General features: G+C 38.4%; 1 protein-coding gene across 3 annotated transcripts in view; it reads right to left on the reverse strand.

The window, feature by feature from the left end:
* Positions 1-15,532, reverse strand: part of ccdc9b (coiled-coil domain containing 9B) — a 37,438-nt gene that overhangs the window by 14,072 nt on the left and 7,834 nt on the right. For all 3 annotated transcript variants that reach the window (XM_066694432.1, XM_066694430.1, XM_066694431.1), the window contains 6 exons: positions 13,611-13,721; positions 13,101-13,205; positions 12,359-12,499; positions 11,986-12,114; positions 9,149-9,226; positions 2,099-2,283 (listed from right to left, as the gene is read on the reverse strand). In XM_066694432.1, the coding sequence (XP_066550529.1) occupies positions 2,099-2,283; positions 9,149-9,226; positions 11,986-12,114; positions 12,359-12,499; positions 13,101-13,205; positions 13,611-13,721 (749 nt within the window). The remainder of the gene's footprint in view (positions 1-2,098; positions 2,284-9,148; positions 9,227-11,985; positions 12,115-12,358; positions 12,500-13,100; positions 13,206-13,610; positions 13,722-15,532) is intronic.

The raw sequence follows: 15,532 nt of genomic DNA on the forward strand, positions 1-15,532 counted from the left end.
AAACTGCTGCATAAGTAATTTATTGTTGATTGCTACCTTCAGTAGCTGAGCCAAGATACCCCCAGAACAATTAAAAAGGAAATGTCTCTAAATTTGGAAGTATGCAGAATACATTAATTTTGGTCCATTTTCTTGTTATTCCATCATTTAAAACAAGCAGTGTAAAATCTAAAACAGGCATGAAATTGTTTGGAGTTTAAAGGGGAAGTAGCTAGAAAAGAAGAAGAAAGACTCAGACACTTAGCACCTCCAAAGGGATATTATGATTATATAATTAATACAAATTGTTTAATTTATGTTCTGTAATTAGGCACCCAACAAAACACACCCAGATCATTTAGCAGTTAAACTGATGCACGCTATTCTTAAATACCACTTTATACAAATCAAGTCCTTCATTGCCAGAGCAACTGAGAGCACAAGGTCTTCAACATCTTTAATGTTTACAGCTTTTATTGTAACCCCCTAACTCTGAAACAGACTCCATGAAGAAAAAAAGCAGGGCAGGAACCAATCACATTTCTCTGCCTACATTGTTGCATCCCAGTCTGTTACATAATCAAAACACTAATCTGACCCATGACCAATTTCCTCCCATTAAAATATGTGATTTCAGATGTACGCGCACATACGCTTCATTACAGAGAGGAGATTAGCTCACTCGCTCTCCGCTTCTGAACAGTACCCGTTTCCCTCATCCCTCACGGCTCATTCTGTTCTAAGGTACGCGCACATTCCCCACTGAGTCCATTTTGATTATTTGCTATTTTAAGCTCTCTTAGTTAAGTTAAATGCTATCCATCCAGGAAATGCACATTAAGAGTCACATGGCAAGAAAAAACAAACACTCTCTCAAGCTAGATTTTTAAAACAGCTGCAGCCAGTAGCACAAACTGCAGGTTTAATCTGGGGAAGCATACCAGACATTTGAACTGTTCTGATTAAATTTACAGTAAGTTATAAAAATGAAATAAATTCACGGATTGCACAGAGAAGTTGACAGATCTTACAGCAAAACTCTAAAAACCATCTGAATTAAATGTTTCAAGACCTGTAGATGTCAATATTAGAAAAAATTTAAAGAAATAAGGGGCAAACTATTAAAAACTATTTACATGCGGAACACACGTCAAAAAGCTATCTCAAGGTATTAAACCACTCAAGATAAACTGGTGTTGGTGCAGAAAAGACCCTTATTACATTAGGAGGGGTGCAACAGAGAAGCAGTTAGAAACAGTGCTTCAAATATATTTTAATATATTTTAAACCTGACTCAACTTTTCATGTAGTTGATTATATTTATAAAAACGACGGGGTTGTATGCCACATGGTTTTTACACCCTACTCTTGTAGGATTGTAAATGGTCTCTTGGAGATAACCCAAGTTTGGTCCAGGTCATCACGGGGGGGTATGTTGTCTAGTAAGTAGATGTAAGAGTTAAAGAAGGGAATAACAATAACTGGAAGAAGAAAAATTGACATGGCCAAAACAAGAAGTTATTTATTATTTTATTAGGAAATATAAATATTTATTTAAATGTGTACAGTGCATTAACAGTCAAAATATATGCTTTATGGAAATTTATCCTTTGAGAGTGCTGAAGTCAAAAGAGGTCAATATTGGAGCAAGCGTGTGCTAAAAGGAGAGGAAACAAAACATATTTGAAGCTTTACATGACTGAACATATATTGATATAATAAACAGTTTTTCAGATAAGATAAGTTTTACAGAAAGCCCATTTTCTTTGCTTTTTTAACTGGCTTTTTAGGTTTTGGTTTAATAACATTAGTCTAGACCAGGGGTTTTCAATCCGGTCCTGGAGTACCCCCTGCTCTGCTGGTTTGTGTTCCAACCAAGGTCTTAATTGCTTAATTGAATCCTTAATTGACCTGACAACGCAATATACCTTTCAATTAAGTAATTAAGACCTAGGTTGGAACAAAAACCAGCAGGGCAGGGGGTACTCCAGGACCGGATTGAAAACCCCCATACTACACAGATCAGCTGGTCTCTAACCCATTTTGGGGTGGTCATGAAAACAGACAAGCTGAGCAGTTTAAAAATCATTCACAAGTACAGATTTCTGACACCACTTACATGTTCTCAGTTTTATCCATGTCCCACGCCCGCCTCCACTGCCCCTTGGCATTCTTATGGCGCGCCACCCGTTCCCGGTCTATCTGCTCTCGTTCCTTCTTCCAGCGAATGTATTCCAACTGCTCCTCCTTAGATGTGGGGACATTGAGGTCTATTTGGCTCTTTGCTCCATGCCCATCAATGTCCTAAACGGATAAGAAGGACAAGATCTTACCATTGATGTTTACTCAAGTCAAATTGTTCTTGTTTTTATGGGGGGGCTTTTAGATCTTATTCCACCATTACATATAACACTAAATCCACCACTGCATTTAAATCATCCTATCCCATTTGCTCTCCTAATGGGATGAATGGGATATAGGCTGTGTGTCTAACAGAGTGCAGCAGCGAAGTGGGAATGGTTTATTCCAGGCAATAAGAAATTAAATAGTTAATGAAAATCATTTAACAGAAAATTGTGCTTTTGTTTAATCACTTAACTTAATAACTTTGTTTTAAAATTAAATATCAATTAATGTCCAAAACAAAAGGTTTAAACATCGTCATTATTTCTGGGTCAACCTACATCAGCCTGTGGACCCCCTGGAGGACCAGCGTGGACCTCAGGGGACCACACTTTGAAAACCACTGCTCTAGAATAATTTATGATAATAATTTAGAAATCAGTGGATAATAATTACAATAACTTTATTTATATAGCACTTATCAAGAACAAAGCACAAAGTGCTGCACAATCAATAAAAACAAGTACATATACAATTTTAAACAATAAAGCTAATGGAAATAGTGAAGGAGAACAAATGCAGCAGATATCCTAAATAAAAATTCCAATTAAACTATCTTTTTTATCATGAATTGTTATGACTTTTACATACATTTGGAAATGTAAGTGTATAAAAATGATGCGATTTAAAAACGTGGATCAAGGATTTAACATTAAAAGTTACGCTGTTCCAAAGTCTAGGAGTCTTTACAGTAAAAGCACAATCTCCCTTAGACTTCAACCTAGACTTTGGAATGGCTAAAAATCCCTGATCTGAGGATGCGAGTGGTCTTGTAATCTTATAGGGACTTAGCATCTCCGCAAAGTAGGAAGGCGCCAGACAATGCAATGCTTTGTAAGTGTTTAGTACATTTTGGACATCAATTCTAAATGCATGTACCAGCAACCAGTGTAGAGAGGCTAGTACTGGGGTAATGTGTGTGGAGGTTTTGGTCCTAGTCAGTAATCTAGTAGCAGAATTTTGAACAATCTGGAGCCAGGCCAATGTATGATGATTTAGGCCTGAAAATAATGCATTACAGTAGTCAAGACATGAAGAAATAAAAGCATGCATCGTTTTCTCTATCGTCAAAAGATAAAACCAATCTAACTTTAGCAATGTTTCTAAGTTGGTACAGACATGACAACCAGTTTTATTATATGATTTTCAAAGTTTAAATTGGAGTCAAAGATCACTCCTAGATTTCGAACGTATCCCATTTTCTTTCAATTCATATTTGAGTCAACTTTCTCAGAGATGTATACAGATGGCCAATATGTTTATTTTAAATAATTATAATAATGACGATGAAGAACAAGTTTTTATACTATAATTCCCTCAGATTCCCTATACAAATGAAAGCAAACCTTCTTTAAACTACTTTACTCTTTGTATGTGCCTTCTGTTCCAAGTTGGTTTTTAATACCATTAATCAACACTCACAGGCAAGTCATCCATTTGAAAGCTTTCCAATATGCAAGGTTCTGGATAGCCTCCAGATAAGGCACAAGTAACTGCCGCAACACAGCTACAGTGAGCTCACTCAGCAGGTCAGAGACTGTGGTGTGCCTTGAAGAGAAGTCAGACCATAGAGGGAAACTATTGCCAGTAAGTAGATTATGCTAGAAAATTACACCCAGTATGTGAAAGTAGAACACCGACAATACGAGTCCATATGAGCAGTTGGGTTATATGTAATTGGCAGTATTATCAAAACAAAAAGCTGTACCATCCCCCTCAACCAACAACTCAGGATTGTCTGCCTGCCTCATTTTAGCATCCATTACCACATTCAAAGTAGCTGATTTGTCTGTGCCCATAATGGCCTCTCTTATGCTGGGCTAGACATCAATTAGGATGGATGCCCATGTGTGCCGTCAGACTGTCTCCTGAGAGGCTCAAAACACGGGCCCGCTGCCACGTTATCCAAGCTGTACGCTTCACTTGTCCACAGAGTCCCGAATAAAACAAAAGCCCTGAGCATGCGAACAACTCTAATTTCTGACTTCAAGAGAGAACTGGGATGTGTGTTTACAGCAGCGGATGAAAACTTGTTCCAACATTAAGTGCATATTTACCTCAATGTTCTTTGAGTTTAGATGACTCAGTAACGGATTTATAAATGGCTTGATTCACATTACTTTTATCAGCATATGGAGTACTGTATCAGCTCTGTCAAGTGTCCTATCAGTTATTGGAAGAAGTAATTTATTTAACAGCAGTAGGACCTGTGATCTCTTGCTCTGAAGGTGAGAGTTCTTCCCACAGAGCCACCAGCATCCTCATAATAACATAATTAAAGTCAGCTGAGGGTGCACAGGCATGCTGGGAAGCAGTCACCATATGAAACTAGTGCACAGTTATTCCACATATATTAGGCCAAAATACTAACAGTAAGTGACAACCTATCCTCAAAAAGGGAAAACAAATGTTGGTGTTGGTGACCTTGAAGTCCTGAAATTTTAATTATCAAAATACCTCTTCAGATGTTCAGTTTGAACTTTCTAAGCCCCCTTTTATTTATTGTCATTATTTACTCAGGTGGGCTTATCTAAAACTTTCGTATTTTATTTGTATAGATGATTCTTCACAATTTGTGTGATTATTCAAGACACTGAACCCACAGAACATTTCACAGTCTGGAGAGAAGGGTTAAATTATTTCAGTTAATTGTTTAATTATACCAATTAAGGAGCCAAGAGATGGCTGGAATGAAACCTAGCAGAAACTGCGGTCCACCAGGACTGGAGTCTGAAAACCCCTGTTCTAAGCTATTCACTTTTTTCAGGAATTCCCCTAATGTATTTCCTATGCCTCCACAAAATGATAGCAATTGACTTTTAGAGAAATAATACCTCACTTAATTAGCAACTAACACTTCTTCAGCCCACAGTTAAGAGCCAGGCCCTTCCGTTGCTTAGTTACTAATACCTCATTGGTTTAGACCTGGCACACTTCAGGTACAGTCACAATAAAGCAGCAGTGAGGACAGCACAGGATAAGTGTGTAAAGAACCGTAAAAGAAAACAAGGAAGGCTGACGACACTTCACTGATGTATGACAGCATCAGCACCCATTTTGTGTGTTGTAAAACGATTGCGCAAAGACAAAAAACCCACAAAACTTCAGTGGGATTTAATTTGCTGTACAATCTTACTACAACACATTGTATATACAAAAACATAAAAATGTGTGTGACACAATAAATGATGTGTTAAATGACAAAGACGGTTTATATAAGTACGGTACTGAAGTCTAATCTTTTTTTTTCAATCCCTCGGTTTTACAGCATGTTTAACACAGCTAAAATGTTAAACACACCCAAATCAATAACATTTATATCTCAATTTTTCTGTTAGTAAGGTCAACAGTACTGAAAATGTAAAACTGTGTTATTTAAGGCTGTTTACTTCAGCCAGAGAACGCACACAATTAAACATTAATAAAAAGGTCAGCTGCCATGCCTTTTAAGTGTACAAACAAAAAACAAATTACAGTGAAGCAGCGCTGACACAGCTGCCCATGATGGCATTTCAGGGCAATGTCTATTTGCGAGTGGAGCTTTTGGAAAGCGGGAAGGTCGAACAAACTCAATACGGTTTCTCAAGCAAGCATCCTCCCGAGTTTCATTAAAGTGTTGGGGTAATGAGGCGGTATTTCTTGCTGCTAGCTACACCTGTGCCATATTCTTTTCTTTTCTAATTAGTATTATTACCCTCACCATATGCGAGCTCAGGTGAATCAGTAAGAAGCTGCTAATTAGCACACGCCAGCAAAAGTGGGATGTTGTTTTCTTCCGGTGGGATGAAATGTCATTAACAGAGAAGCCAGGAGAGAACCGCATCAGTTTGCAACACTGTTTTTTGTTCCTTCCCTCTTTGCCTTTTCATTTTTTTTCCAATAGTGCTAAGGGACGCCATCAGTGCGGGATTACTTGTTATTCAAGTAACTCTCAAAAGGATTAAGCAAAATCCCTGATCAATTAACAAATTTCAAATTTCTCTGGTGGGAATAAAGCTACATCTGGAGAACACATTGGAAGACATGAAGGTTACAATACAGCTGGGGAAGCTACATAACCAACCACTTGTAACGCGGGCATAATTAAATACTTATCTGGGGGGGTGGGGGGGTGGACACACAAAAATCTATGTAGTGTGTGTGATTAAGTATTGTTTCAAGAAGCTATTGACATTTTTGTTACAAATATACAGTACTGTGCAAAAGTTTTAGGCAGGTGTGAAAAAATTCTGTAAAGTAAGAATGCTTTCAAAAATAGACATGTTAATAGTTTATATTTATCAATTAACTAAATGCAAAAATCTACATCAAATCCATATTTGGTGTGACCACCCTTTGTCTTCAAAACAGCATCAATTCTTCTAGGTATACTTGCACACAGTTTTTGAAGGAACTTGGCAGGAGGGTTGGCCCAAACATCTTGGAGAACTAACCACAGTCCTTCTGTGGATTTAGGCAGCCTCAGTTGCTTCTCTCTCTTCATGTAATCCCAGACAGACTCGATGATGTTGAGATCAGGGCTCTGTGGGGGCCATACCATCTCTTCCAGGACTCCTTGTTCTTCTTTACGTTGAAGATAGTTCTTAATGACTTTATGTTTGGGGTCGTTGTCATGCTGCAGAATAATTTTGTGGCCAATCAGATGCCTCCCTGATGGTATTGCATGATGGGTAAGTATCTGCCTGTACTTCTCAGCATTGACGAGACCATTAATTCTGACCAAATCCCCAATTCCATTTGCAGACATGCAGTCCCAAACTTGCAAGGAACCTCCATCACGCTTCACTGTTGCCTGCAGACACTCATTCGTGTACCGCTCTCCAGCCCTTCGGTGAACAACCTGCCTTCTGCTACAGCCAAATATTTCAATTTTGACTCATCAGTCCAGAGCACCTGCTGCCAGTTTTCTGCACCCCAGTTCCTGTGTTTTCCTGCATAGTTGAGTCCCTTGACCTTGTTGCCACGTCGGTGGTATGGTTTTTTGGCTGCAAGTCTACCATGAAGGCCACTTCTGACCAGACTTCTCCAGACAGTAGATAGATGTACCAGGGTCCCACTGTTTTCTGCCAATTCTGAGCGGATGGCCCTGCTGGACATCTTCTGATTGTGAAGGGAAGTAAGCATGATGTGTCTCATCTGCTGCAGTAAGTTTCCTTGGCCGATCACTGCGTCTACGGTCCTCAATGTTGCCCCTTTCTTTGAGCTTCTCCAAAAGAGCTTGGACAGCACATCTGGAAACCCCTGTCTGCCTTGAAATTTCTGCCTGGGAGAGACCTTGCTGATGCAGTAGAACTACCTTGTGTCTTGTTGCTGTGTTCAGTCTTGCCATGGTGTATGACTTTTGACAGTAAACTGTCTTCAGCAGCCTCATCTTGTTAGCGGAGTTTGGCTGTTCCTCACCCAGTTTTATTCCTTCTACACAGCTGTTTCTGTTTCAGTTAATGATTGTGTTTCAACCTACATATTGAATTGATGATCATTAGCACCTGTTTGGTATACTTGTTTAATCAGACACCTGACTATATGCCTACAAAATCCCTGACTTTGTGCAAGTGTACCTAGAAGAAATGATGCTGTTTTGAATGCAAAGGGTGGTCACACCAAATATGGATTTGATGGTGAGTTTTCTTCTGTTCACTCACTTTGCATTTAGTTCATTGATAAATATATTCTATTAACATGCCTATTTTTGAAAGCATTCTTACTTTACAGCATTTTTTCACAGCTGCCTAAAACTTTTGCACAGTACTGTATATACAAATAACGAACACCACAGTAATAAACCGAACATTATGAAAAGCTTAAAAAAAAAATTGGAATTTTCCAATTTCATCATCATTTTTTTTATTATTATTATTATTAACTCCTAGGTCTGGCCTTTAACCCCGAGCCTTACGAACACACAAACTTGTCTTTCATCACATACTTAAACTAAAATGAATAATGACTGTCTTTTATTATCTTATAATGAGACTCCGTTGTTTTGTTTTACACTACCTCCAACACCATCACACCCCTCTGAGGATAATTGTGCATGTGAACCAGAATGAACATTAAATAACAGGTTAGCGACTTCATTAATAGCTGGGTGCTCTCTCTGCTAAGACTGTTATTTACTCTTTGTAAAGGATGATCAAATTAATCAAGTAGCTTGAATTCATTTTTGACGATTATCATCAGTTTATATGTGGTCTGGTTCTTGAATTTTCTATCTCGGACGATCTTGGGTCAATATCCTGTGCAAATTCCCCAGCAAATCCGTCTGCTGCAACCTTTCATATTTACCAGGATGCAAAACAGAGATAAGCATTGCTATTCAAGAGTAAACAATCTTGCATATTTCCATTTGTGGATTAAAAGTGATGCAGGCAAATATGTACAAAAGATATTTGAATGTATATAATAATACACTGTCATTTCTTCCCAACAAAAAAAACTGCTGTGATCAGTTTCTCTCCCACAATCCATTGATGAAATTACATTTTAATTTTTAAACTATTCCTGAATAAAATTGGATAAGTAGAAGATAAAAGTCACAGAATTCTTCATATTTCAATCAGTCAGTGAGGGATAATATAATCTATTCCAAGTTTGCATTTTCGTATGTGGAAGATTCAGGCATTGCAAAATGAAATACAAACTTACAGAGATCACTATATATTATTCTACAGCAAATTGCATATTTCATAATAACAAATTGTGCATCTGAACAAAATCTAGATTCACCAGACTTGGTGGTAGTGGTGGGCTGCAGACAGGTTCTTACCTTATAAAAAGGATCACACTCAAAGAGCCACTCAGACGCATCAATCAAATTTTCAAAGTCTTGTCTTCCTTCTTCCACCTTCAACACATACAAATAAAAATGTATAAATAAATAGCCCAGTTAGCCAGGGGAATCATGTAAACAAGCAAGCCTATTACTAAGCAAATGTCAGAAACAATTAACAAGATCTCTTTATCAGCTATATATGCATAACAAGCAGTAATTGACTGAATGATTCAATAACTCAAGTCCGAAAAGCTCTAGAAAATGAAAATGTATTGCTACATAAATAGATGGGGCAGAAAACAATTCTCTCTGTGGAAGGTGATTAGAGCTAATGCAATAAATTAAACAATGCCCAGATCAATTTGACCACATTCACACACTTTCAGACATTACACAACTGGAGTCAAAAGTATTCACACCTTTCATTTCAAACACAGTTTTTTAAAATACAGATCATTCATTAAATGCTACTTATTACATGTATTTTGGAGTGAACAGTGATACACTCTGAATATTGTATAATATTAAATTAAATAAACCATCTGATTCAACTAAGACAAGTTGTGTAAACATTGGACTGGCATTAAGTGACAGTCGCACATTTTAACAGCCTTTTTTCATAATGCCTCCCTTTTCACCCATACATGGTTCTCTAAACACTGCAAGAGAGAGCTATAGCAAGTTTGATTGAATGCCACTGTGGAGAACTTATTTAGAGCTAAAGTGCTCCCTCTTGTGATGAACCTCCATCCCTACAGCCTTATTGACACTGAATTAAATCCACTCACAATAAATCAAGATCATAATACTGACAGTTAATTCTCAATTTACCCTTCACAATTCACACAGCAGCATCAATCGAACATGTGTTGGTAGGCAAGGAAGAAAATGGAAGCATCCCTTTGTAAGGACCTTTCCTAAAGGAAAGCTAGTTTCTCATGGTAATTTCATATTTTAATGATCAATCTGCAATTTAGTCAGTAGATTGAAATTACATACTCATGTGTCTTTATGTGCAAAATACTCTAGTATTGTATAGAATAAGGTTACAAAGGTGCTGAAGACTTATATAAACATACTCATTTTTGCATTTTACTGTAAGTATAAAAAAGGGCAATACAAAAAAATTAAACATAAGGCCCCCGATTTCCTTCCAATGATTAAGACAATGCATGTTGTGTCGGACTGTGTGAATTTCCTGCCATGTCTTTTCTGTTACAGAACAGCACCGAAAACATATCAACAAACAACATGTGAGATTAACAGACTGATTTTCAACCTCCCCAGTAACAGTGTACAATTGAGCCTGCCAAAGCGAATTGCTGTCCCTGGGAATGATTTAGTGTGATACTCCTTTGTCGCCAAGCCCCAGTCTTTGTTCTGCAGCATACAAAGCCATGCTGTGTGAGCCCTGGCACGCTGCCAGTCTGGGTTCATCCCTGGCATAATGAAGCAATTCAGGAAGCATGACGCAAAATGTTAATTACGTGAAATTATTCTTTTCATTACAGCACAGAACAATGCATTGGAGAAGAAGTGATCCAGAGGTAGGCCGTGCTACAACTACACACACGCAAAATGGCACTGGCTTTGTTCTCGGTTAACACAGGCTGCTGAAACGGCACCGCTTCCATGCCCACACGCACAGCCCGTCACAGGCACACAGACAGGAAGTTCGGGTTCCTAGTGATGGGCACCAAATGGGCTGTTATTGACATGCTTCCTGTCCAACACATTGTTTGCATCAAATTTCACCTGCTAAGTGCAAGGTGCTAGAAATGTGTTAGCAATTTGCCTCTTCAAAACGTAAAAGGGGCGGATTTATATTGTCCCAGATTTCACATTACTGCGCATCTAACCTATCTTGTGAGACTCCTGTTTTTAAATTGTATTCGAAATTCCCTGAAAGTATTCCAGTAACAATAGCTGCTGTAAAGACTGCTAAAATCTGATTGCTAGGTAATGAGGCTGAGATTCTGTTATACCTCCACATCCACAGCACTTTACTAAGGGGCTGAAAATCACTAAATGGCCCTCCTGTGCACCTCCCAACAATAACCATTGAAAAAGTATTTAAAGGAGTTATTTTTAACTTAATGTTATGTGCAACAATGGTTGATGGTTTATGAGCAGGAAATTATAGTTGAAGGACCTAGGTACTACTTATCAGTTTCTTATCAGTTAAGCAGAACTATTTTAGAATAAGATTTACTAAGGAACTAACAGCATACAATACAAAAGGAGAACGTTAATTTCAGATTGGAGAGACATCAGAGTCATAAAACGTTTGTGTTTATAAAATGAATTGAAAGAAATGACAACAGCCTAAAATGTATCCTAGTAATAGAAGCCAGAAGAGAGCAGATCGTATGCTTTTCCCTACAGTCCGATTATACATTACAAGCAGTATATTTACTTCTGAACAAAAGGCACTAATGAGACATATTTATGGCTGATGAATACTTGAATACGTGTTCCCAACGAGAATAGCTAGCTCTCTCCTAAACTGAGCTAAAGGTCTGGATTCAGGCCCTTGTTTAATCATCTGCTCCTCCTGTCAAGAAGCTTTTGTGTAGCTACAGAAAGGGGTGGAGCACTCCTAGAAGACCACCATTCGTCTAAAAAGATTGCACTGTTTGGGAGAGGAGAGACAGACACGTTGCAGACAGTGGCGCAAAAAGAAAACTGAATAAATAAAACTGAGACAACAGTAAACAGGGTAAGTGACTAGCAGGTTTGTGGGCTTTGATGTGGAGATGCAAGCCCATGTCCTGTCAGACGTTCTAAAACATACATTTTCACAGCTCTGCTCTTGGCCTGCTGTTCATTACCTTGGTGAAGTGCAGCTGCTTCCCTCTCCCAGCAGCCTCTCTGTTCTCCATTTCCTCAATATAGTCTTGTAAGATGCTTGGGCTGGCTGGACAGTTCTGGGCTGTCTTCTCGCTCACAATCCTCTTGCCCTGCATTGAAGCAAACAACATACTGAGAGCAAATTGCCATTATCTAAATCAACCGCGTTTTGGTCTTTTGCTGTCAAGAGAACATTTTAATTGGATGAGCGCATTAAATCATTTTGCAACACTATTCTTTAATCATAACATTTTAAAGAATGTTAGCGTATTTGTTTTGCTTGTTTTTCTCCGCCAACAAGTCTCGTTGTAGGAATGGAATTTGCGTTTTGTTGTTTAGGAAGTGTTGGCTTACCTTGGTTTTGTTGGCCATAGTCACCATCAGCTGCCTCCTTTTCCCCCGGCCCAAACAGAACGGCTCACCAGACTCCCCCTGCCCCAGCTCCAGAAAGGAATGACCCACAGACCCTGTCTTTTTCATGACAACCCGGGACTCCTGTTCAAACACATAAGAGATAATTTATCATTTATCTTTCAAATCGATCAAATTCAGATTTCTGTTACAGTACCCAAAAGACTGCCCAAATTAATCCAGCGCAAGGCAGCCACACAGAAGAGTCGGGATCACTGCATCCACATGTAGTTCAGTTACAGTTCCTAACAGCACAATGCTACATGGTACAGTATCCCATCACACACGTGTTTACAATCAGGAAATGAGGGAGTCTATGGGTGCAGACCTGATGATTCTCATGTATTTTGTCTTCAAAACCACAAGAAAGCAGCTACCCTGTTGTACAGTATTTGCAGTGCCTATGTGTCAAACATAACCGAGCATTTTGTGATTGTGGAGACACGCACCAAAATTAGAGTGGTATCATGCCATCGACATTAACCGCTCTACCTGTGATCTCATTTAGAACCGGACAGTAGACTAACCCCTGAGGTAGACAGAAACCCCACCAAAAAGAGTAAATATCTGCAGAATAATGCATGCAGCCAACACGTTTTCACAGCTTCAAGTGCACAGCTGAAAAAATAACCTAACCTAGGCTGTGCTTTTAAGGAACACAAGAAAAGAAAATGTAGCCACTCACACTAGGAGAAGTCTTGATGGTGATTGTCAGGTCTTCTGCCTTTGCCTTCCGGCCGAGGAAGGTCATTCCCTCTTCTTCTGCTCTCTTCTTGTCCTCTTCCACTTCCTGCGAAGAGGTGACAGTCTAGAGTTTAGACTCAAAAGAGCACAAACACAGAATTCACACTCAGGAATGACAAACAGCTCCCGTGTTGTTGTTGCTCACTCACAGCAGATTGCGTTTTCATCGGAAGCATAATTTCAGGACCTCACTTTATCTGACTGTAGAAATTAGTTTTTTACACTGTTAAAATAAGATGTAAAGCAATATTAAACACACACACAAATAACTACAAAATTAAAACTGAAATCTCACAAAAACAATAAAAAAATACTTCCTAATTCAGCACAATAATTAATATTACATCTGAATGATATATAACCATCCAAGTGCAACTATATTCCCCCTTTCCTTTACATTTCATGTACATAGTCTGAAGTGTGGAGACAAAACAAGGTTTCGAAGACACACCTTGTATCTTTTCATCAGAGCCTCGTTCTTTTTCCTTAAAGCTTCAATCTTTTTATCCAGCTCGGCATCCTTCTGTTCCTTCTTCCTGAACATAGCATCTGTTGGGTTCGTCTGCAGAGGAAAGGGATAATGTTCAAATTAAAGCAATAAAATACCAAGCTGCTTCAGTAATACATATGTGTTACTATATGTACCAAAGCCTGCAGCTGTATTTCATGCCCTGGTTACTCAAAACACATATGAATCCCTATGCAACTGACAAGAGTAAAATAAGGACTGCACAGAACATCCTACTGTGCTTATGGTTCAGGTTAGGAAGTCAGTCAACCAACTGAAAAAACATATGTTGCCAACAAGTATGTCTGTGGGAGTTTTAGCATTAAAAACAACAGCAAAAGTATCAGACTTATTTAGACCCATCCCAACAGGCCTCATATAATGGTGAAACATGGCCATAGAAGTACAGTGACACCACCTCTAGTGTTTAACAATAAGAAAATAAATAAATTACTATTATAACAGGTGGATTTCGTGCTTATCCTCTAGTTTAACACAAACAAACAAACAGTAGTTGAACAGAACACAGACCAACTTAAATTATTCCTATTACATTTATTTTATTTCATACAACTGCTCACTTTAAAATTGCACTGAAAACATTTTTATTCTCTACTGTATTTGACTCTCTGTAATGCATGTTATTGTTTTCTACAATTATGTACTTTATTGGGTGTTTTACATTTTAGTTTTTGTTTTTAACATGTAAATCACTTTTGAGACACCTCACTGTGAACAGCACTAAAATAAATAAATTATTTTTTTATATTTTTATTTTTTGTTAAAGGTACAGTAATGGACTACTATTAGGAAACCTGAGAAAAAGCCTTCAACTTGCAATTCCCAGACCTGTACTTTCATTTCTTGTGCTCCTTTTCAAATCAATCAATTTAAAACCATAAACACATGTATGTCAGTCACCCACAGTGAAAGAATATTATATTATATTCTCACACAGCCAAACAGCAGGAAAACTGCACGGAAAGCCATTTGCACGTCTTTATGTCATTAGAGGTAGAATGAAGTCATCTCAATCAGTTTGGCTATGATATATTATACTGTATAATAAGATTCCTCCAAAGACAGGAAACTTAATCTTCAGGCCTGATCACCAACACAGGCAAATCCTCCTGGGACTGAACAGCACTTTTGAGTGATAAACACAAACAGCCAAACACAATTCACAAAACAGAAAACAGTCTCAACCGCATTCTTGTAAAAATGACCCTTTTTTGTTACTATTTATAGTCTGAGCCCTAGCTACCATAAGCCATGCAGTCATAGTCTGTTCATACAGTAACCTGGCCTATTTAAAGATGTGCCATAGAAGTTGTAAATTATTCTCTCGGGGGTTCTCCCCTGGCTGGGATGCTGGTTTTCAAACAGGCCTCCATGACAGGGGGTGGTAAGAAAACATGTTCCCTGACCTAGAGGAAGAGAGGAGTCTGCAACCATGTCTGTATCTCAGTACCACCTGACAATAGGCGTGCTGTTCATATTCCCTGGAAATAAAATTCTCCCTGCAATACTAAAGGTGCTACATTGCTGAAGAAATGTGGCTCTACACATCAGCTTAAGCATTTGAACAAAATATCAATGAACCCTGTATTTCACAAACGTATAGCCACAACATGCAACATTGCCTCATACCATTGGATTAGGATGGGTAAAGGGTTTTGTATAACAACATTAAATAATGATTGAGGTTAGCAGCAAAAGGCAGAACTTTTGTTTTCCTTCTATCTTGGCCTGCAGGAGGTCTGGAGAACGTATGGTACAAATGTCACTGCTCTGCATGCTTTTTACGAAAAAAACTTCCCCCCCTCCAAGGTGGTGGAGGTGTGATTCAAAGATTCAATAAATAA

This window comes from Amia ocellicauda, chromosome 21, assembly GCF_036373705.1.
Source record: "Amia ocellicauda isolate fAmiCal2 chromosome 21, fAmiCal2.hap1, whole genome shotgun sequence".
NCBI classification, from domain to species: domain Eukaryota; kingdom Metazoa; phylum Chordata; class Actinopteri; order Amiiformes; family Amiidae; genus Amia; species Amia ocellicauda.